The sequence below is a fragment of the Penicillium psychrosexuale genome (genome assembly GCF_028828465.1).
Source record: "Penicillium psychrosexuale strain IBT 29551 chromosome Unknown utg000004l, whole genome shotgun sequence".
Taxonomy (NCBI): Eukaryota; Fungi; Ascomycota; class Eurotiomycetes; order Eurotiales; family Aspergillaceae; genus Penicillium; species Penicillium psychrosexuale.
The window spans coordinates 4,077,544-4,100,251 of NW_026643189.1; the positions used below are offsets into that span (position 1 = coordinate 4,077,544).

Here is a 22,708-nt window from a genome sequence, read left to right on the forward strand (position 1 = left end):
GCTTAGGGCCGACCGTATATAATTGTTCCTTATAAAGGGATCTGTAACTCTTTGGTTACCGGTGAAAATCGCCAAGTGAGATTCTAGAAATCATGTCATTGCTGATTTGGGGCATTCTCATTGCTCTGGTAGCTGTTATCTGGGTATGCTAAGAGACTTGAGATTGTTGACTTAAGAAAACCAACTGATCTTGTCAAAAGCTTGTCCATACGTACTTCTTTTCTCCTCTGTCGCATATTCCAAACGCCAGTTTACTTGCGCCGATATCGCGCTTACTATGGGAATTCCCCACGGAATATCGAGGACATCTGACTTTGGAGCTACCAAAACTACACAAGCGACTTGGTAAGTTCTAGTCCTAAGCACTGATTTTACTATCTTTCAAACGTGGGGATCCAAGAACGGTTGGCCAACGGGAGAAAAGTAATACTTCCATTTTGGGACATGTTCTCACGAATTTCAAGGCCCTTTGGTTCGAATAGGTCCAAATGAAGTATCTTTCTACTCGCTCGATATTTACAAGCGCGTACATGCGCCAGCCAGTAAATATGTCAAAGATCCTCGAGTCTACAGCCAGTTCGTTCAAGATGGACACCCGGCCCTTTTTTCGATTACGTGAGTAAATCGTCAAGACGAGGAATAGAAGCTTACTAAATTGATTCTATAGAGACCCAAAAGAACATGCACAAAGGCGCCGGCATATGGGTATTCTCTTCAATCGAAGCAAAGTGCCCCTTCTCACGCAGATGATGGTAGATGAGATATCGAGATTTAATATCCTACTTGAGAAATTAAGCCAAGGACCTTTCGACTTGATTACTACCTGTCGAGCCCTTGAAGCAGACATTGTTTGTAAGTGAATATCTGGTAAATTATCACAGCGGACTTTTGACGTGATGTCTCCAGCAAGATTCGCGTTTGGAAGTTCTATTGGGTCGATCGACTCTTTGATGGGAGGAAAAGAACTACAAATTATCAAAGAAAACGACCTAAAGTCATCAAAAATGTCACTGGTATGTACCATGACTGCATTACCCGAAGATCACGCTGATATGAGCTTTCAGCACACCAACCTTCCCACTATAATGAGAATATATGGTAGGATTTGTGAAGTAACTTCTCGACTTACCGGCTGGGGTGGCCCATCGACCTCAAGCAAAGAGTTTGAAGATGTGTGTACAACCAAAGGCTCAATTATATTTCCCTGATTAAATCCTAATCAGTATTCCAGTGGGCAATGGAGCAGCTGAAACTTGCAACAGACTCCGAAAAAGCACCCGAGGCGTCATTTCTGAAGGTTCTGGCCGGGGAAAGAATTTCCCCAGAGTCTGCCTTGTCAGAAGGCAAGGAGATGTTAGGCCCTGGCACTGATACAACCTCCGCCACGCTCGCTCATATACTGTGGGCACTGTCCCTCAACCAGTCTTTGCAAAATGATCTTGTTTCGGACTTGAAGGCTGCCAATTGGACCACCGATATGACGGAACTCGAGTCAATACCAAGACTGGCAGCTTGCGTGAAGGAGGGAATTAGATGGACTGGAGCGGCATCAGCTATGCTACCCAGAATTGTACCGACGGGAGGATCGTTGCTCTCTGGAAAGCATATTCCCGGTGGTGTAAGCTCCCTGACACAAATCGCGCTGTTATTTGGCTAATAATTTGCAGACTATGATTTCCAGCTCGCCTATCTGGTACCTGCACGATGAGACTGCTTTCCCTGAGCCTTATTATTATCGACCTGATCGATGGCTCGAGAAAGACAGTGAAGACTCGACTTCTTTGCGCAACGATTATTATATCCCGTTTTCCAAGGGTCCCAGTACCTGCATTGGCAATCAGTATGTGGTACTCTGATATTGACTTGCACATACAGTTACTATTTTCCATTTGCTGACCCGGAAAACAAATAGCTTCGCATATTTGGAACTTTACTTATCTGTCTCCCAGATCTTGAAAAAGTATCATATTCAACAAGTGAAAAAGTCCAACGATGTTGAGGCAATCCTTCCCCCACGACGAGAATGGGTTGCTGCGGTTCCTATCGGGAAATTGCAGGTTGTTATTTCAAAAAGGCTCTAGTAAAATCCAATCAACTCAATACTCCCGCACTTTGGATTTATGTGGATGAGTTTGTCTGCCAGCCTGGGTCGTTTTGAAACTCATCTAGAACCTGTTCGGGTTCGGACACCAATATCAAGATTAAAGAGTACTTTGTCAAGCTTCGAATGCTGTAGCACGATCATAACGAGGAAATACAATGTCCCCCATGGTGGAATCGAGCAACTATAGAGGTGGGTATGACACGATTATGTTGCTACTTCATAGTTCGTATATTAGCAAGTTATGGGACATATCTCCAAGTAGAGGAGATATTAGCAAATACTACAGAGGGAATATTGAAGTAAAACCAGATTAAAGTAAGAGTGAAGACAGAAACATAAGACATAATGTGGAAAATAATATAGTTTATTACCACTAGGCAACAATAAAAACCATAGTTACTCTCTATTTATGGCTTACAGAGCTATATTTGTCCTGACTTATGAGACAATAAGGACTGCTATGGTTTTAATATCTGATTGTCACTGTATGCCGATAGTACAATATCTATAGAACCACTTATTAGATGATACTACTCCGCAGGAATGAACGCCAAACATAACAGGGTAAAGGATAAAGCCAAAAATAAAACACAGGTTCATCCACATCTAAACCTCTCGGCACTTCTCCTGCAGATCGTGCAGATCTTGCAAATAGGGGTGATATTCACACCTAAGGCACCAACATTCCCGCATGATCCGAAATATCTGAAATATCAACGCGGAGGCAAAAGAAATGAAGACACATATAATTGCATGAATTAATATACAAACATGGGCCGAAAAGTACAAAGATCACTTATCCAACTAATCTTCTTTCTCTGCATCTTATTTTTCATCCTATTCTTAAACCGCCCGCAATCAACCAAGGACAAACTCTTTGCCTGGACCAAAGTCCGCTACCAAACAACCTCATCCATCATCCCAGAAGCCCGCGGAGTTTGCCCCGGCCTAGCAGAATCAACCAAACCAGCCCTGATAGTCTCCCATGTCTCGTCGGACGGCGACCCGTCCTGGCTAGAGCCGCTCCGCACCCAGTACCATGTATGCATGTACCAAGTGGACGCGCCGGCAGACAAAACCTCCAAACTGCTCCAAGTCCCCGCAAACCGCGGACATGAAGCAATGGCCTACTTAACCTTCTTAATCGATAATTACGCGGACATACCCTCCGCCGGCGCCGTCTTCGTGCACGGCAGCCGCTGGGCTTGGCACAACGACATCCCGGACTACGACAACGCCGCGCTCCTACGCAGCCTGGACATCCACGCCGCACTGAAAGCCGGGTACAGCAACCTGCGCTGCGACTGGAGCGCCGGCACGTGTCCTTCTTCCGTGCCCGCGCAGGGCAGTCTCGAGACGAGGCTGTCGAGCGCCGTGTCGCCGTGGAGTGCGCGCTCGGCATCGGATCTCGCGCTGCCGGAGGCGCTTGGCCAGATCTTTGGCGGGGATGCTGATGCGCGTGCCGAGGAGATTAGCAGTGCTTTCCATCTTTATCTTGGTCGGCAGGATGCCGTGCGCGCGCAGTGCTGTGCGCAGTTTGTGGTTTCCCGCGAGCGCATCTGGCAGCATTCTCAGAGTGAATATATTGCGCTGAGGCAGTGGCTTCTGGATGGGAGTGATGATGGGGTTTCGCGGAATGTGCATCGGGAGTCTAGGGCTGCGCCTGGTGATGACCGTATAGCTGGGCGGATTGTTTCGTACATTTGGCACATTCTTTTTGCGGACCATGCTGGTGAACGGGGAATTGATCTTGACCGGTTGAATCGCGATTCTTGTCCTAGTGCTGCTGAGTGCTATTGCCGGTTGTATGGCAAGTGTGATTTGAAGTGCCGGGGTCCGGGAAGCTGTAAAGGGCAGTATTCTGTGCCGAAGGACTACAGGCTCCCTGAGGATTGGGAGAAGACGCATTCATGATTCATGATTTCTTTTGCGGTTTAGAAAACTTGTTTATAGAATAAACTCTTAACATTTTGGGCATATAGACGGGATAGATTAGGGTGCATTTTAAAAAAAAAATTGGATATCGTTCATGTCAGTCTGGTTGAGTTATTTACAAATTGCTTGACCAAAACGATGTTTAGCCGTGCGTTTAAAACCTAGCAAGGACCCGCTCTTGGGTGTCTGACAGGGCATACCGAGAGCTATGCGTCTTGCTCACGACGGACTTGGCCTGCTCGGCAGTGAATCCCTTAGCCTCCACAGCTGGGTTATAGCCTAGACCGTTGATTTTGCCAACGACGCCTGATGGTACAGCGGTGGCGGCCTTGCCATCAGTACGCTTGTAGACGGTGACAACAACGGCACCACCCAGACCAAGGTTGTGCTGCAGTGCCGCGGAAGTACCATCAACCAGGCGGTTGTTGGCCCAGCCACGCAGGTGCCAGACCAGCTCAGCACACTGCGCAATACCCGTAGCACCAAGCGGGTGCCCCTTGGAGATGAGACCGCCAGATGGGTTGATGACCATCTTTCCGCCGTACGTGATATCGCCACGGCGGACCATCTCATGGGCCTGGCCGGGTTCACTAAGCTCCAGCGCATCAATAGTAATCATCTCATTGGCCGAGAAGCAATCATGCAGCTCGCAAACCTTGATATCCTTGACATTCACGCCGGCCTCGGCTACGGCAGTGCGGCACGCCCGACGCGTCATGCCGAAGCCCATCAAGTCAATGGAGCTCTTGCTGTAGACTGTGTCGTCATCGGTGGCTAGACACTGACCGGCGATGAGAATGGCATGTTCTTTCAGGTGGGGACGCGCATCGAGGAACTCCTGCGAGACAATAACGGCGGCGGCACCGCCATCCGAGGTTGGGCAGCACTGTAGCTTGGTCAGAGGCTCGTAGATCATGGGCGCGTTCATGATCTGCTCGAGGGTATATTCGGTCTGGAATTGCGAGTAGGGGTTCCGCTTGGAGTGCTCGTGGTTGATGCGGGCGATCTCGGCGAAGTCCTCGTTCTTAGCACCGTACCTGTTTTTCGCATGTTAGCATGATATCCTTTCTTGTCACTCCAGAGGTTGCGTACTTCTCCTTATATTCCCTACCCGCGTTTCCAAACATCTGTGCGGCACCGGGCGCGTTCGTCATACCTCGCGTCTCGGCCATCATCTTCCCAAACAGTGACGTTGGGTTCTCCCGATCGTTGTACATGGATTGCAAGCTACCGGGGTTCATCTTCTCGAAGCCGACGACCAGCACACAGTCCGCAACACCATGGGAAACCATATTGCGGGCCATGGCGAGGCCAGTCGAGCCGGTCGAACAGTTGTTGTTGACGTTGTAGATAGGGATGCTGGTCTGGCCGAACTGGTAGAAGACGCGCTGGCCGCAGGTGCTGTCGCCGTAGACGTAGCATGCAATGCCCTGGTCAACATCGTCATAGTTGATCTTGGCGTCGAGCATGGCTTTAATACCAGCCTCATAGCCGAGCTCATGGTAGTCGACCTTACCGCGTGGCTTGATGAACTTGGTCATGCCAACGCCCAGTACATAAGCGGGGGTCCCTTGCTTCTTGCCCATGGTGTATATGTGGGTTGATTTATCAGAGATAAATATAAGTGGAGTTGGTATAGGTTCGACTCGAGAAGCGAGGCCTTATAAATAAGAATCGGCGGGATATGTGGAGAGCTCAACATAAAATTGCGGGGAAGGACCGAGGTCCCGAGGAACCGAAGAGGGTTGGATGCCTGATTTTCAGCTATTGGTGCCTGATTTATGCCGGCAAAGTACTCCGCCACCGATCATCCCATGGTAGGGTGAAGGATACACACAAGTCATTTGACGCTGTGGTTCGATTCTTCCGGCAACAGTGACACAACATATCGTTACAATCTCTGCTCATTGGACTGCAGAGGTATTCTATACCATCTTTAAGCAATTCAAGGCTAGTACTAACAACCTTGGAACATCCATGTATGCATCCCGTACCATGTGTGTACATGAGGTCAATATTCAATCCCGTTTATCATCCCATCTCTATGACGGAGATCGGCCGAATGTAAAATAAGCTTATACTGCATGAATATACAGTGCTACTGCAAATGTTTCCGTAAAATTGTAGTCTACCTAGAAAACTTTAGAAAGGTGAGAAGGGGTCTATAAAGAAGACATCTAGGAAGACTACCAAAATGACATGACAAGGTCGCATAAGCGGCCGAATATTATGATTAAATCGATTAGAAAGGGCCGAGGTAGTCGAGATATATATTTGAGCAAATTGAGGGAAACTTTTGCATTGTGACTATATAATGCCTGAGGTGACTCGATTACCTCAATACTCTTTGGAACATGGTTGACAATTTTAAGTATAATAACCTCCAAATTAAGCTATAAGTAAGAATCTACATCTATTCAGACGAGGCGTAGAGATCTCATGTGAAAAGAGACCGGGACGTACGAGACAATCACAAGGTTACTATTACAATTCATCTCTTCAATTCTAATCCAGTTGATTCTGGTAGCACAGTTTGAACCAGGCGTCGATAATCATGCAATCGATCAGTTGATATGTTGACTACTACATATGTATGGACGTTCTATGAGCCACATTCTAGCTAACCCTTCTAGCCCTACCAAGGGAGGCAATGGAGTGTTGCTCAATGATTTGCAGCATCACCCAACCACGGCAATGTTTGTATTTGAGGCTGTAATCTGGGTTACAATAATTCCATGGGTTCGATTGATGCGATTAATGGGTGGTCATGACCCTAATCCCTGCGTGGGGCCCCGAGCTCGTCACGGAGTACTGTCCTCCATATATATTGCACAGATTACCATGATCCATGGTCTAACCTGCTATGATCTCCCCGCTTTAAGTACCCCATACATCGTAAAGTATCATGCCTGTCTCTACCTGTTTCTACACGAAATGTATAGAAGTGACATGATCAGACCGCGACCGGTAGATGTCCCTCGGCGGTGCCGAGGCTAGAAATAGGATAAAATATTATCATGATCTCTGCATGGATATACATACAAAGTACGAAGTAGTCAATCAAACAATGCGAATGTTCAAACAATGCCAGTGTTCACAGAAGAAGTCCTGTTCTGTTCACAACGACGTCACTCTGTTTGGCCCTAAACCCCTTTGAGCGCCTGAGCTAAGCTCGGTCCACATGCCATTTTGCAGCAATTCCCTCTTCTTTTCTTCACATAGTATTGAGGTCACAGTTTGTCTGGTGGAATAGGGGAATATCGTCAGTAAGTTGTCCTCTTGAAAATGAATACTCACAATCCGTTCTTTCCTACTATCGAGAAACACGGGGAAAGCAAATTGATGCTAATGATCGTCTTCTCATAGCTCGCGACCACTGTTAGTAACCCATTGCTATAGACGATACACCTTGCGCAAGAATATCCCGACTGGCTGAGACAGGGGACTCTCTTAGAACATCACTTGAACCGCTCAATCCTGCACCATACCTCGATTCCATCTGTGAACGCGTGAACGCGGGGTTGCATCCATTGCCGTGGCCGTCATTGTACCGGCCACTAATATCGAATCTATCTTATAATCTGGAAATCGGATCTAAACGCACCAATTTATACTGTGAAAACCTGCTGGGATACTCTTCAACAGACCGAAGATAGCACTGGGTTGGTCGAGCTGTTTAATGGTCAACTGTGGGACGCTGAACGGTCTACTCTAGTTCTGAGAGGCCGCTTTGCGTTCCATCGGGTTCCCCAGCCTGAAAGCATCAGAGTCTGTGCAAACTAAAACGCTTTTCCACGGAGAGATATTGTTATAGCTATTTCTCGGCGCCGCGCTGCCAATGGAGAAAGTTTCGGGGTAACTAAACAGTTCTGAACATGTACCATATTTTCATCAACTCACCACACAAGAACCGCCATCATGCGTGATCACAGAGCTTGGAATATGGATGAGGCCACACGCAACAGACTCCTCAAGAAGTACAAAACCCAGGTTGCATCGGGGGTGTCGACTATTTGCGCTACATTGTCGGTGGTGAGTGTCTCATTCGGCGAGCTTTTGTTTTAAACTCCAATCCTTATTTGCGACTAATATGAGATGCGAATGATGCTAATTCTTCTCCGATGGGCAGACTCCTCTAGAGAACGTCAAGACTCGGATGCAGACGTGAGTATTCGATATGACCTTAGAGATGGGATTAATATGCTGATTAGTTTGAAAGACACAATTTCAAGAACATATGGCAGTGTGTCCGCTATCTCTGGGTCACTGAAGGGCCTCGGGGATATGTCGCTGGTAAGTCGGTATCTAAGTCGGTAGCTGAAGGATCGACTGACCATCACATAGGCGCCCTTCCACCCTTGGCGAGTGTCACGGTAGTCCGCGTCGTCAACTTTACCGTATACAATGCCTTCAAGGACATCATCGCTGATAGCGTCGAACGCATAACTGGTTCTAACCCTTTGGATCACTACAACAAGCCTGGAAGCCTCCCCACCGTGACGGGTGTTCTTACTTTCACCACTGCAGGCCTCATCGCTGGCTTGGTCGCATCGCCTATTGCCTGTATGTTCAGATTGATACATGGAAGAGTGAGAGGAGCCGCGCTTACATTAAAATAGGCCCCTTCGAGTTGGCGAAGAATGTCGTTCAAACTTCAGTTCTAGTGTCTCACCGCGCCATGGCTGCCCCGGACGCAGTCCGAGACCGATCTCTGCGTGACAAGCCTCGCTTGGGTACCGTTCAAGCCATCAAGAAGATTTATGGACGATATGGAATTTGGGGCCTTTACACCGGTTTCCGCCTGCATGCGTTACGCGACACCGTGGGCTCAGGACTCTACTTTGGTGTTTATGAGACTGTGAAGCAACTCGCAGCCAAGGAGTTGGGCCAAGACAACAACCCCTTCGGGGCACCTATGATTGCCGGTGCCATTTGCAGCACCGTGCCCTGGTTCTGCGTATGTGATCAGGCCGATACCCTGTTTTGGGACATGCACTAATGTGACTCATAGACTTATCCTCTGGATACGCGCAAGACTCGCGCACAGAGTGTTCTGCTGGGAAAAGCCAGTGAGATTGGTGAGGCCTCACAAGCTGTCGCCAAATCCGGCATGTACAAGGGCCTGTCCATCATTCTTATCCGGACCGGCGTCAACAACATGATCCTGCTCAGCATTTTCGAATACATCAGAATGCGCATTGACGAGCTCCCAAACTAAACTCAACCGTTGGCAAGGCGGCAATCATACTAGGATGAAATGGCAGTCCATTTTTTGAACATTTTCTTTGCGTTGAACATGTGGATGTTCGTCTTCCTCTGCATCCCGAGGTCTTTTCTCGTATTTATTATCCACACACATACATGGATGAGCTTAAAGCTCTTTTTTATCAAATAGCACAATGAATTATCAACATTTGAAATATGAAAGAAAGAAAAAACTTTAAAACAACGGGCGCAATCGACGTAGCGCTAGGGCAACTTCATAATCGGCAGCATCTTCTCGGCCATATAGTGTGAATGCCACTTGCAATTTCTTTACCCAGGTTTTCTGATCCATAGCTAGTCTGACAATGCATTTATTGCTTTCAGACTTGAACAATTGCGCCGTTTTGATTAATGTCGGTCTTAACCTTGCGTCCATAAAATCATCTAGCAATCCCTCTTCTTCGAGAAAGAAAATTGTCAGAAGAGTATAAATCAATCTAGAGGAAAGAGGTATGCTGAAAGTCTCTGCGACAAACTTCAGCGTCGAGTCGACAATAATAGGATGCGGACCCTCAGCCTGCCCATCCAAGTCCACGCCACGCGTAAGGTATTGAAGCCCTCGGATCAATCGCCGTCGCATGTCGCTAAGTTCTTGGAAGGGAGTGCCAGGCCGACACGCCACACAATCGCAGGTAAAACGTAAGGCTTGATGACGCTCATATCTAGTCTTTCCTTCGAAATTCATATTATAACAGAAATTGATCTCCTCGCCAGCTTCTATGTCTCTGGTCGCAAAGCTTGAAATGACCTCGCCATTAACCGTTGGAATCTTCGAGTTCGGTATACAAGAGTGGTTGAAGCGCGAGTGAAGAGGGAAAAGGCCATGAGCTTCGGCCTTATTGCGGTCTGAACTTCCGATGTTGAACGAGTTCTCTGCGAAAGCTTCATTCATACTTGTAAACCAGCTTGACCCATTGTTGCGAAGGAGTGAAAATTGTACTCTCTGACTAGGCAACAGTTGTTGAATCGCCATATTAACATGATAATCCGTGATTTCTCTATGAGACCTCCAGATAACGAAGGTTGGCTTTTCGCTAAGGATGAGAGATCCTCGGTCAATGCGTCTTGTGGCAAAAGCACCCCATCCTTTGCCAGGCGAGGGTTTTAACTCGAATGGTACTTCGTCAGGCACTTCCAGGCGGCGATACGCTAGTAGATAGAGAGTCAGATGCATTCCCAAGCTACTTAGCAGGGTAACATACGATGTCCTGCCGACATGGCAGTGTTGTCACAACAGGAACGGTTTGCACCAGGTTATAGGTCCGAATAGAGTAGAATAGCGGAGTTGAATAAAGTTGGATATAGGATGGAGGGCGACACGATAGCTCTATTGGAGAAGGGGAATGCGGCTATTTAAAAGCTAGGAGGTCTACTAACCAACCTTGTAAAATATATGTGATCGATCTCAATAGTACTGCCCAACAAAGCCTAATGATGATCCCAAAATGGCATAGCGTAGCAATTAATAGTTCTTGCGATGGAGCAATGGTGCTGCACCTCGTGTCACGCCTGGCCATGGCTGGCTATGTCTGACACGGACCCCCTGTTTGTCTAACATCTTATCATCATGATCTGTCTAGCTCAAAATGCAGCAGAGGTATATGACTCAAAGGTATACGAGGGAATATCCCAGGAGGTTGAGAGGTTGCAGCCACACTAGCCGCGTTTGGCTGAGGCCGAGATGGCAGAGAAGATGTGATTATTGTAGAGATCAGCCCCTGACCATCCCCCACCTCTATGCCAAGTAGAAAAAAACCCTAAATCGGTGTCCTATTTGGGTCTTGGTATCCCATGTGCCTATCTTATAGATACGATGGACAGATTGCTCATGATTAGCAATGTTGCTCGCCCCTTTCCCGGTACTTTGGGACACAAGGTTCTCGAATTTAGAAGACTACTGCGGATTTTATCACCTAAGACATGAATGGTGACTTGGTCTCTAAGAAGGTTTCCGTGGTTATCGGGAAACCCGGGCAAGCCTATATATTAGTTTTCCCACCTGTTAGAGAACTTTTGCGTGACTCGTGGTGTCGATATAAGACCGATCTAGACTGCTATTTTCCCCACGACACGTAGGATTTTGGCTTCAGTGGGACTCTTTCCATATATAGGTGCATTATATGTTGGCCAACAATGTGTTGTATTCTAGAATCGCCCAGTTATCCTCGTCTCCATATCCTAACCTAATTTCCCCGCTAGTCGGAGTCTAATACGAGCCTTACGACAACCTTCCTAAGCGGAAATATGTATTAGATTGTGATAAATAGGACCAATAATGGTGCAAATTCAATTTCTGCTTCGGCAGTCTAGCACTAATACATAGACAGCAACGAGTCAGCCACGTGCTGCCAACTGGCATAGAACCAGAGGCAGGATACTATCTTCAGCACGCTATTCCACGGGCAGCATAGTATGTCTAACCTCAGTGTGGACTAGGTTACAGGCAGCGCGACAGATTGGTAGTAGTTGCACAGCTGTTCAACGGTCCATTTCTTAGTGACCACTGCAACATGCGCCGCTGCGAGGCCCTCGGTGTGCGCATCATCTGCAGATGGAACCCTCTGGAGGGAATAGCCATTAACCCTCAAGAACATATCAGCCGCTAGCAGGGCAGTGCGTTTGTTCCCATCCTGAAACGCGTGGTTCTGCATGATCCGCTCGGCTAGGATCGCTGCCAGCCGAAACACATCGCGATCCTTCTCATAGTGGTTCTTATTCACCGGCGCATTGACTGCAGATTCCAGCATAGATATCTGGGTGAGGGGGGCACGGGGGACTCCAAATCTGTGATGAAGGCTTCGGATTTGCGACATGGTCAAGAATCGAGGCATTGGTGTCGCCATTGTGAGAACATATGATGAATGACAGGTGTTGGAAGAAGTGCCTCAGGTAAGAGGTCAAGAGGATATTGTCCAATCCTTTTTGTCCTGGAAAGAAACAGCTTTTGAGTCTATTTAGGTAGACCAAAGCCCTAGGAAGAGTAATGGGCGCTTTGGTCGTGGCCTATTCTCAGCGAGGAGTCATAGGTGTAGGTCTCCTTAATTCATTGCCCGACGGAAAGGGAATGTGCAATAATTTCAGTTCAGGCTAAGACGAGTCAATTCCTAACTTTCAGTGTCGAATGAAGCCTCCTTTTTAACCAGGCAAGTATTGGGTTGATGCCTCAGGCCACCAAACGTCATTCCGTTGCCCGGTGGGGTTGAACTTCCCGCCGTCAAAACAAACGGACTCTTCCAAACCCCGCCTCGAGCGACAATGGCGTCGTGAGTACCCCCCAGCAGCATATGAGCGAGTGCGAGAAGAGAGGAATGCCACTGACTGGTCCTTCTGCTCTATTCCTACAGTAATATTCTCCAGCTCCCGTTTCGGCGTTCCCATCCCGTCTCGCTTTCCGCAGCAATCACCCAGTACATATCGACCAAATATGATCAACGCCCGGATATGTTTGCGGAGGATCTGATGATTATTGATCGTCTACGAACTGAAGCCATCAATGTCCAGGAACCGCATTACAGTGGCATCAGTCGCCTGGTCACATATGCGGCTCAGCTGAAATGGCTGGGTGGGAAGTTCCCAGTCGATGTGCGCTATTTTTCTAGTCCTGGCTCTTGGATTTTGGCATTCGAAGCTGACGGTTGGCGTACTATATAGGTCGGAGTGGATTTTTCGTGGTATCCAGCTTTTGGCTTTAATGTTTCGCGACCAGGTGAGTTCGTTTTTTTAGATTGAGGCCCGATTTGGTGGACACGAGACTAATAAGAATACATCATGGCTTCTAGTCTCACAAAATAACCTGCGCTTCGAACTAGCGAATATCATATTCAATCTCGCCGCATTATACTCCCAGCTTGCATATGCGACCAACCGGACTACCGCAGATGGACTCAAGCAGGCGTGTAACTACCTCTGCTCCGCCGCTGGGGTGTTGAGCCACCTCCGAACCGACATCATTCCAGACCTTCGAACGTCGCCGCCAGAGGATATGGATGAAGTGACATTGCAGAGTCTGGAACTTCTTTTGCTCGGACAGGGCCAGGAGTGCTTCTGGCAGAAAGCTGTTAAAGATGGACTGAAAGATGTGTCTATTGCGAAACTGGCAGCCAAGGTGTCAGACTTCTACGGGGATGCAGGTGACTTGGCTGTCAAGTCTAATGCAATTAGCACGGACTGGATCCACCACATGACTGCAAAACATCACCACTTTGCTGCTGCTGCTCAGTTCCGACAGGCGCTTGACTGCCTGGAGAAGCGCAAATATGGAGAAGAGGTTGCTCGGCTGCGCGATTGTTTGGTCTGTGTCGGTGAAGGGTTGAAAGAGCAGCGGTGGATTAATCGGACTGTACTGGGCGACTTGAATGGCTTGAAGAGCCGTGTCGTGGAGGACCTCAAGCGTGCCGAGAAGGATAACGATATCATCTACATCAACCCTGTGCCGCCCAAGTCTGAGCTCAAGACTATCGAGCGTGCCAGCATGGTTCTCGCCAAGGCACCTTCGCAGGTTACGGACGCGATCTCTATGCTTGGTGATAATGGTCCGTTGGGGCAGCCACTGTTCTCAAAATTGGTCCCATATGCAGTTCACATTGCCGCCAGTATCTATACTGATCGTCGAGACCGACTGGTCAATGATACTCTCATTGGAGAGCTGGAGTCTATGTCCGACAAGTTGCGAGAGTATGTATTCAACGGTAATACCACACTCAAGGGAAATTCTGCTAACATCAGGTTAAAGCTTGCTTTCATCGCTCAATTTGCCAGGGTCGTTACAAGCGCTGGAAAAACCATTAGGTCTCCCGCCAACGCTTGTGTCGCACGCAGAGGAAATGCGCCAACAAGATGGCCTGAATCGCCTGCACCGGTCTATCGACGACACCGCCAGAGTCAAAGGCAATGATTTGGCTGTGTATAAGGAAGGCGTTGAGCTTCTAGCAGCCGAAAAGGCCGAGGATCTTGCGGCTCGTCATAAATACGGCACCGATCGCTGGACCCGCGGAACATCAGAATCCGCCGCGCCTAAGCTCTACAAGAGCTTGACCGAAATTGACGGCTATTTCACCTCCGCCCAGGGCAGTGATGATCTTGTGCAGCGCAAGCTGCGAGATTCACGATCTGTCTTTCTCGTTCTCACTGGTACAAATCGGGACTTGGAATCCTTTGTGCCTAGTAGCCGGAGGGTTGTGATTCCACCAGAGGTTGAGCGCGAGGCTAACCGACTGCGCGGTTGTTTGAGCGAGGTCACTCGAATGGAGAATCGGAGGAGGCGGCGAATTCAAGCTTTGAAGGACAAAGGTCGCGGGGATGATATTCGTACGTGTTTTTTTTTTCATTAATCTTGAACTGGACTAATGGCATTTAGACCCGGCACTTTTGAGACAGACAGCTCGACTAGAGCGGGAATTCCCCATGCAGCCTATCCAGGCAAGCCAGTTTGAGGATTTGTTCGAGGAGCATCTTAAGCTATACGGTTCGGACCGTGAGATGCTAGCCCAAGAGCGAAGAGAGCAAGATCAGCTTTCGGACCAGGTCCGAGAAGCTAACCGGACTTTTACTGGGTCTCATAAGGGTGACGCGTCGACAAAGGAACGAGAAGCGGCACTGCAGGATCTGGAAAATGGATATCTGAAGTATAAGGAGATCATTTCCAACCTCGACGTTGGGCGAAAGTTTTACAATGATCTTGCAAAGATTGTAGCCCGATTCCGCGACGACGCAAAGGTTTTTGTCCATCAGCGTCGGATGGAGGCAAGCCAGTTGGAAACGTATGTGTTACTACCCATCACTAAGACGGATTATGACTGACGTTACATTTCCAGAGACATCTCCAATACCGCAGCGATGGCCTCACTGCATATTTCTCAGCCACACCTGCGCCAACAACCCCAGCAGTCACCTCGGACCCATCATTCTCCCTCCGCCTACTCAGCTGCGCAGCCCGTCCACGTGCCATCACAGCTCCCCCCACCCGTTCACACCGTACGGCCAGCTGAGACAGCACCCCCTCTCACGGCACCCCAGCCGGTGCGCGCGCCTGTAGCCCCACCCCCAGTTTCTACGCCGAACATGCCAGGGGGTATGCCGGGGATGTGGTCCCCCGAAATGGGGATTCGATTCGGATCTGCCGCTAACCCCCTTAATGCCACTCCAAGCACAGGACCTGGACCAGCCCCGACCCAGCCCACTCGTGCTCCTCAAACGGGAACTTGGGATCCCAGCAAGGGCCTGCGTTTCTCTTGATTATGCTGTGGTACAAAAATGTTTATATCTCCTTTTGTAGATCCACACTTTCGCACATAGCTTTGGAGTTTTGTTACATGTTTAAACTGTTTTGCTCATGCATCGCGAGCAATGAGGTGCGAGCATAGCCTTGATTGCGTATATAATATCTGCAAATTGCAGACCACCCATTGGAATGATTGTCTATGTGATCAGCGATGATCAAACCTAGGTTCAAGTCTAAATTATTATTATAATATATCGTATGGCACATCTAATCGTACGAAGTGAGACATCGCAACAGCAACGGTCGGACAGAGAACAGAAAATCGAATCGCCATGATACATGGCACAACATGATGGATTAGATGGAGCAAATACTTTTGTTCAAAATCGTTGAACAGCAAAGGCAATGCGAGGTACGGGGTAAGAGAAAGATGAATCTAGTGCTCAGTGTGAGCACCCCCAGGAAGGACCAAAAAGCCACACGAGCATCGTTAGGGCGCCTTGACAGAGATATCAACGCCATCAGCGGCACACTGAGGCTTGCCATTGGGCAATGCACTGCCATTCAAAGCATGGCCATTGATATCCCCACTAACCTTGTATTCCTGCTCAATCTCAGACTCATCCGACTCGGAGCGATCGTCCTTCTTCTCCCCCGTCAGGAGGAACTTTAGAGCGCTGCGCAGCAGGCAGTACAACCAGAAAAGATTCAGCGCCTGGAGTACAGCCAGCAGTGCGAAGGTGATGATGTTGGAGATCCAGCACTTGTACTGTTGAGTCTCCCAGTTGAGCTCGTAGGGGCCGACGGTTTGGAACTCGTTTAGAAGGGAATAAAGGATCCGGAGATTTAGTACATGGCGGAGATATATCCAGCTGCCGACGGAGGTTGCGTAGAAGGGCACCATTATGTCCGGGGCTATGTAATGGAGGGATTTCGAAACCTGGGAGATTGTCAATATTCGGGTTGTCGGAAACCAGAAGAATTGATGCGACTTACGGCGAGGAAGAAATCACTAATATCATGTGTGATATAAACAGCAATGCCCATATACGTAAAGTGAAAGCGATAGCTGAGGGCAATAAGAATCAGTGTGACAATGTGATGCGCAACAAGCTCCATAAAGTCCTTCCGCCGCTTCTCCATCCCCAGCAGCATAACAACCGCCTGCTGCGCCCAATACGCCGCCTCGAACAAGTAGTACGCCTTGAACTCCGCCGCATGGGTCCTGTGCGGGAAGAGCTCGTACATGCCGCGCGTGTTGAAGTACCACACCGGCGTCTGGCGCATGACATACAACCCCGCGGGACCCAGTACTCCGAAGTATATCGCGGTGTACACCTGCTCCATGAAGCGGGTCTGTTTTCCCCGCGACTTGATGTGCGCGGCCGCGAAGGGCCGAAGGATTTCCTGCATGATGAATTCGCGCGTGAAGGATAGCACGATGACGTAGAATGACACGAACGCTATGTCCCACAGACCCTTGCCATACTGCGCGGGGGCGTTTCGGTCGCCATCCAGGGATGGCTCTTTGTAAGACAGGAATATGAAATGAGAAATTGGATTCGACTCGGTCGGATGGAGCACGTATACCGAGAGGATGGCTAGCATGAGCGCTAATGGGAATGTCCATGTGTGCTTACCCGCGAATTTCCTGCCGCGACGGAGAAGGGAGGGCGGCTTTTGGGGCTTCGGGGCTGACTTTGATGGGCTGGTATGGCCGTTTCCAACTGTCTTGACTTGCGAGCCATTGATATTCCGGCGTCTAAGGGTATCTTCTTTCATTGGGATTTGGTTTGCCCCGTGCAGGGGTATTGAACGGGTCATGTTTTGGGATTTGGAGGTGAAGATGTGGTGGAAGGCAGAGGAGCTAAGGGATACGTCAATGATGATATAATCTCCAAGGAGGCTAAGTTAGTTAGACTCGTTAAACGTGAAGCCCTTCCCAAGAAAAGTGTCGGGCTTTTCCCTATTCGGCTAATCAATCGTATTCGGATATCTCGGGTCCCTCCACCGATGCTACAGAATTTTCTCTTTGCATATGGCCATAGAGGGATGAGCGGAATTTAATAAGCGGAATCTGATAGATCAGCTCATCTGTATCTGTTTACTCTGTTTATTACAAGAGACCAGGCTCTTCCTAACGAGACTCTATACTCTGAATATCCTTCACTGCCCTTCTCTCTTCATCTGAGGCTTTCATGCACCCCGGACAAATCCGACTCCACTATTTATGAAAAAACCTGTGCTCAGAACATCTAGTTCACCGGTCCGTACAGTGTGTTACCAAACTTACAGACATTTAATAGTGATTGACGCAAAACAAAGCGGTATTTGATACAATAATGACCGTATTATTACGCAATTTGGATAATCTCGTCCTGGCCAGCTGATTGGCTGACATAAAGTTAATATCCCCCCTATCGCGATAGAGCCGAACTTAATCCACCGGCCTTGGGGCTGGTAATCTCCTCTACAACCATACTTCGTTTTCTTATTATCCTCTAGACATGTCTGGTATTTGCATGGATGACCGAGCTGGGAAATAATAAGGGGGACTACACTTGATGATGCTCGAACCAAGAAAACGCCATAATGGCCAACCGCAAGCCTGTGAACCATGTCGCAAGGCTAAGATTCGCTGTGACCATGCAAGTCCGAAGTGTTCGCGATGTGTCCTACGCAGTTTGAATTGCGTTTATCACCCTGCTCCTATGACCAAACGCCGCCCTCCGACTTCTCACACCCCCATACACTTCGATACAACACTGCCCGCCGACTTACTGACCACTCAAAATGTCTCTAGCGCTTTCCAGATTCCTACTGAATCCTCGGTCGCGGCAGCGATCTCACTCTCTCCTGCAGATCCGAGCCCCGCCGCGAGCTCGGGGCTAACAGCCCGTTCCACCGCATCAAAACGGAACATGCTATTTCAAGAGGAGCTAGGCCAACACGAGACGACCCGCTTCTCGGCTGTTTTTGTTGAAAATCAAGATAGTTTTGGCGCGGTCATGTTCGATGCCACAAATTCCAGCCACCACGAGCTAGGCCGAGAGCCTGATTCAACGGCCAGGTCTCGTGTGGAACTGGCGGTCAGAACACTACTTAACTTCCCCACTGCTCGTACATGTGACATGCTGATGGCCGGAATTCATCATATCTACGATGTATGGCTGTCACCCACCATGATTCAGCGGTGTTTAAAACAAGTATGGACAGAATATGCAAGTGCGCTGGGTGAGCTCCGGACACGCGAATCAGTATTGAGAGTGGCAAATGATCTATTTCTCAATCACAAAAGGTCTCAGTCGACACCTGAATGTGATTACGCAAGCAATTCCGACCATGCTTCCTGGATGAACTGGTTTGGTGGACCTCATTTGCGATGGGAAATGATTGGGATCCTCTTCAGCTGGGCTGGAATTGCTTTCAGATGCAAGCAAGAGTGGGATCCAGTATTTGATCTACCCGAACAGTATGGACGAAATCGAAACACCGCCGCAGACAAGATGAGAGAATGTGCTGCGGCCTGTATAAGGCTTTGTGAAGGGAATTTTGAAATCAGTGATACCATGGTTATTTGCATGAAGAATAGCACCAGACTACAAAGCATCATCATCAGCGACGAGAGTGAGTCGCAAACACCAGGACGAATTCTGGCAGTATAGAATAGAGCTCATTCCAGGATAGGTGACCGTGTACGAGTCGACTACGGGACTGTCCGCGGTGCTTTTATAAGCGCAGGATTCCACCGCCTCACTCCTGCAAAGGAAATCACCCCATTCTCTCAACACCGAGCATCACTCGCTGCGTCGATGTATTACCACGACAAATGCCACAGTTTATTCAATGCGCGACCACCTATGCTGAGTAACCGTTACTGTCAATGCCCTCTCCCACTCGATTTGAGCGAGGAAGATGTATATGGGGGCCGAGAAAGATTGGCCCTGGCTATTGCAAAGCTTGACTCGAATGGCTGGAACACAAATGGCCAGATATTCACAACAACCTGGCTTCGAGCACTGGCCATGCTTAGTCCTATCCGGGAAGGAATCTTGGAACTAACCCTTAGTGTCAATTCAGAATTTACCAAATCGCAGGTAGAGTACGTTATTTAGAAGCAATATTGCATACTAGGTACATTTCGCTGACCCCAACATTCTTGTAGAGACCTACAAGTTCAGTTGGGGAAGATAGTTGCTTCATATCCTCCGCACATTCAGTATCAGAGGAACTCTGAATGGCCCCAGTCAAGCTCACGATGCCATGAACGAAGCGCCCATGAAGTCTATATTATCACCCGCATACAACTCGACGTGTTGCAATGTCAGTTCCTCCTCCAGCGCCTACTTGTATCGCGGCAATTCAGCGATGGCCAAGACTTGTTCGATATCGCCCAAGAGACAATGTCTGTTATCCTGTCTCTCTGGCTTAATCGCGATCAGCTACAGGAATTCCACCATGCCTTTGACTGGATTGTAAGTCTTTGACGAACCTGGCCATTTTTTGAATTGATATTATACTAACTGAATCCATCCAGGCAGTATCATACGCAATGCCCTGTGCGGGAATCTTATGCGTCGAGCTTCTCCGAGCAAGTAATCTAGCCCCATCTTCGCCACAAAACGAGCATCCATCGACGTTGGCCGCTAGCAATTGTGTTAAATTCTCGCGGTCGGAAGTGGTCCAAAATCTGGTTATGTTCAGAGCGTTACTTGACTGGATACGTCCCACGGATAATAATGCGCAGCTTAGCAAGAAGTTCAAGACAGTTATACAGAGAATCATCGACGCTGTGTTTGATTCTTTGGGGTCATCGTGTGGCATGCAAGCACAAGAGTTGCCAGGAGAACAGCAGTCCCAGAGACAATATGGTCCGCAAGATGAACGGTCTCTAGGGCAAAATCTACCTATGGCGACGGGCAGGGAGCAGGATATTGACCCGGAGATGAACAAATTCCATGATATGGATTGGCTGAACACCCTTGACTGGACTCAGGGTGGTTGGCTTGACCAAGGTAATCCACCTTTTCCGTATTAAGCACCGTCAACGGACCGACATTTCCAGGCCATCGGTGTTGACTACATTAAAGCCTTTGACTACCATGCTTTGTCAAGGGGCGAACTGATAAGATAACCCCTGGTTCAGCTTTCGGAGTACTTTTTTGTCTTTCGGAGTGGACTACGCCGGGCGCGACATGGGGTTTGCGGGGGTTGATAAGGACAGGCACGGCGTTGATCAGTCATTATTGAATACCGACGAATCGGAGTTCGTTATCTTCATTCGGTGCATTTGCTAAAGTGTCCTCGTCGAATGATCAAACAACCTGATACTCCGGCCATTACTTAATGCCGACAAAGCAGGTCATCGACTAGCCTACTCATCAACCTGCGCAAGTCCTCCGAGTCCAAATCAAACAGCAGCAATCAATTCTACTCCGATGACTATGTCTCCAACCGACTCATCTAATACATCCCGGCAACCCGTCGAAAATGCAACTGTGCCATTTTGGCACCGAGACATTCACGAACTGCACGACCATCGGACCACAGAGGAGCTTCCAGTATCGAGTGACGTCGTCATCATAGGCGCCGGCTATGCAGGAATCAGTACAGCGTACCACTTGGTCAAAGGAGAGGCCAGTGACAACAAACTCTCTGTCACAATACTGGAAGCACGGGGTGTCTGTTCGGGTGCGACAGGACGCAACGGTGGTCACCTACGGCCTGACATGTACACCCCCATGACCAGGCTCATCGACCGAGCAGGAGTTGAACGCGCGCTGGAGGTAACGGAGTTCGAAATCGCACATATACACGCCATAAAGTCCTTGGTTGAAAAGGAGAAAATCGACTGTGACTTTACCCTCACAAGGTCTATCGATGTGTGGTCCAACGAGGAAACTGCCCGGAAGGCCGAAGAGATGTATGACGCGCTGGTATCCCGTGATCTGAATTACATGAAGGATGTCTTCTTCGTGTCTGGCAAGGATGCGGAGGGTATTTCGGGTGTCAAAGGCGCCAAAGCATCTGCTTCTTTCACAGCCGCAACTCTGTGGCCGTACAAATTAATTCTGCATCTGACCGCCTCAATCCTCAAGACTGGTTTGGTCAATCTCCAGACTAATACCCCGGTGACGTCTGTGAGTCGGCAATCTTCAGGCAGTTTTATTATCACAACTCCACGAGGCACGACCGTCGCTCGGAAAGTCGTGTATGCGAACAATGCCTACATCTCGGGTCTTCTTCCCCAGTACCGCGAAGCCATCGTTCCATGCAAAGGACTGTGTACTCATATTTCAGTTCCCGAGGGCACGAAAGCGCCTCTGCTGAACAACTCCTACATAGTCCGCGAAGAAGACAACGTTGTTTCATACCTCATCCCTCGCGCCGACGGCAGCATTGTTGTCGGTGGAGCCAACTTGCTTTACCACCCTGTTCTGAGTTCATGGTATGACAGCGTGGACGATTCAATCCTCATCGAGGAGGTCAAAGATCATTACGATGGTTATATGCAGCGGTTTTTCAATGGCTGGGAAAACAGCGGGGCCAAAGTGGATAAAGTTTGGACTGGGATCATGGGGTACAGCTGGGATTCTCACCCCCATGTCGGCACCGTGCCTGGGGAGGATGGCCAATTCGTACTCGCAGGCTTCAATGGCCATGGAATGCCTCAGGTGTTCTTGTCTGCCCTTGGGGTTGCTAAGATGGTTCAGAATGGGGTCAAGTTTGAAGATGTTGGTATCCCTAGATTGTTTAAATCGACAAAGGAGAGGCTTGAGAAGGCGAGGACCGGTCCAGTCGGGGGTGATATCCTCGGCGTCAAGAGATGAGATATATTTAATTGCATATTGAAGATTAAGAGAGTTATGCAGCTGGGCTGTTCTTACGATTTCTAGTAGTCTTGTACAACTTATTACCAACAAAGGCTCCATTCTTCGAGATATAACAGTGATGACCTGCAAAAAGTTCCTTTAATCCTCAATTTATGTACTCTATAGCATTGTAACAACAGACGAGTAAAAATGACATACTAGATAAACGCCCAGCACGTCTATCTGGCTCAACAAGTACTCCGTACGTACTCGTTAGTTGATACTCCGAGCCGCTATTCTAAGTCATGCCATGACACCTTATCTCTCGGAGCTACCTACTATCTCACGGAGTGGGTTTTGCGGCCTTCCAGT

The 22,708-nt window shown here is 48.7% G+C and overlaps 9 protein-coding genes across 9 annotated transcripts; 5 read left to right on the forward strand and 4 right to left on the reverse strand.

Annotated features, from left to right (window-relative positions):
* Window positions 1-92: 92 nt before the first annotated feature.
* N7518_007422 (Cytochrome P450) lies at window positions 93-2,081 on the forward strand (the record flags this gene model as incomplete). The annotated part of the gene is made up of 9 exons (XM_057188349.1): window positions 93-143; window positions 201-345; window positions 483-615; window positions 668-852; window positions 907-1,013; window positions 1,065-1,172; window positions 1,232-1,618; window positions 1,668-1,840; window positions 1,913-2,081. The coding sequence occupies 9 exons, from the start codon at window positions 93-95 to the stop codon at window positions 2,079-2,081; spliced, it is 1,458 nt and encodes a 485-aa protein (XP_057040052.1).
* Window positions 2,082-2,875: 794 nt separating this feature from the next.
* N7518_007423 (DUF3431 domain-containing protein) lies at window positions 2,876-4,018 on the forward strand (the record flags this gene model as incomplete). Its single annotated transcript, XM_057188350.1, has 1 exon — window positions 2,876-4,018. The coding sequence occupies one exon, from the start codon at window positions 2,876-2,878 to the stop codon at window positions 4,016-4,018; it is 1,143 nt and encodes a 380-aa protein (XP_057040053.1).
* A 175-nt stretch (window positions 4,019-4,193) lies between these two features.
* On the reverse strand, window positions 4,194-5,625 carry N7518_007424 (putative sterol carrier protein; the record flags this gene model as incomplete). Its single annotated transcript, XM_057188351.1, has 2 exons — window positions 4,194-5,076; window positions 5,132-5,625. 2 exons carry the CDS (start codon window positions 5,623-5,625, stop codon window positions 4,194-4,196), a joined length of 1,377 nt encoding a protein of 458 aa, XP_057040054.1.
* Window positions 5,626-7,957: 2,332 nt separating this feature from the next.
* On the forward strand, window positions 7,958-9,257 carry N7518_007425 (putative mitochondrial carrier protein; the record flags this gene model as incomplete). The annotated part of the gene is made up of 6 exons (XM_057188352.1): window positions 7,958-8,071; window positions 8,169-8,203; window positions 8,259-8,332; window positions 8,384-8,602; window positions 8,659-8,996; window positions 9,051-9,257. 6 exons carry the CDS (start codon window positions 7,958-7,960, stop codon window positions 9,255-9,257), a joined length of 987 nt encoding a protein of 328 aa, XP_057040055.1.
* A 222-nt stretch (window positions 9,258-9,479) lies between these two features.
* On the reverse strand, window positions 9,480-10,522 carry N7518_007426 (SET domain-containing protein; the record flags this gene model as incomplete). The annotated part of the gene is made up of 2 exons (XM_057188353.1): window positions 9,480-10,453; window positions 10,507-10,522. The coding sequence occupies 2 exons, from the start codon at window positions 10,520-10,522 to the stop codon at window positions 9,480-9,482; spliced, it is 990 nt and encodes a 329-aa protein (XP_057040056.1).
* A 1,214-nt stretch (window positions 10,523-11,736) lies between these two features.
* N7518_007427 (type II toxin-antitoxin system death-on-curing family toxin) lies at window positions 11,737-12,147 on the reverse strand (the record flags this gene model as incomplete). Its single annotated transcript, XM_057188354.1, has 1 exon — window positions 11,737-12,147. One exon carries the CDS (start codon window positions 12,145-12,147, stop codon window positions 11,737-11,739), a length of 411 nt encoding a protein of 136 aa, XP_057040057.1.
* A 412-nt stretch (window positions 12,148-12,559) lies between these two features.
* N7518_007428 (putative pH signal transduction protein PalA) lies at window positions 12,560-15,538 on the forward strand (the record flags this gene model as incomplete). The annotated part of the gene is made up of 7 exons (XM_057188355.1): window positions 12,560-12,567; window positions 12,649-12,886; window positions 12,956-13,010; window positions 13,084-13,978; window positions 14,037-14,611; window positions 14,661-15,063; window positions 15,118-15,538. 7 exons carry the CDS (start codon window positions 12,560-12,562, stop codon window positions 15,536-15,538), a joined length of 2,595 nt encoding a protein of 864 aa, XP_057040058.1.
* Window positions 15,539-16,014: 476 nt separating this feature from the next.
* On the reverse strand, window positions 16,015-17,306 carry N7518_007429 (uncharacterized protein; the record flags this gene model as incomplete). The annotated part of the gene is made up of 2 exons (XM_057188356.1): window positions 16,015-16,464; window positions 16,521-17,306. The coding sequence occupies 2 exons, from the start codon at window positions 17,304-17,306 to the stop codon at window positions 16,015-16,017; spliced, it is 1,236 nt and encodes a 411-aa protein (XP_057040059.1).
* A 785-nt stretch (window positions 17,307-18,091) lies between these two features.
* On the forward strand, window positions 18,092-22,354 carry N7518_007430 (FAD dependent oxidoreductase superfamily; the record flags this gene model as incomplete). The annotated part of the gene is made up of 5 exons (XM_057188357.1): window positions 18,092-19,151; window positions 19,212-19,626; window positions 19,690-19,999; window positions 20,062-20,539; window positions 20,943-22,354. 5 exons carry the CDS (start codon window positions 18,092-18,094, stop codon window positions 22,352-22,354), a joined length of 3,675 nt encoding a protein of 1,224 aa, XP_057040060.1.
* Window positions 22,355-22,708: the final 354 nt, after the last annotated feature.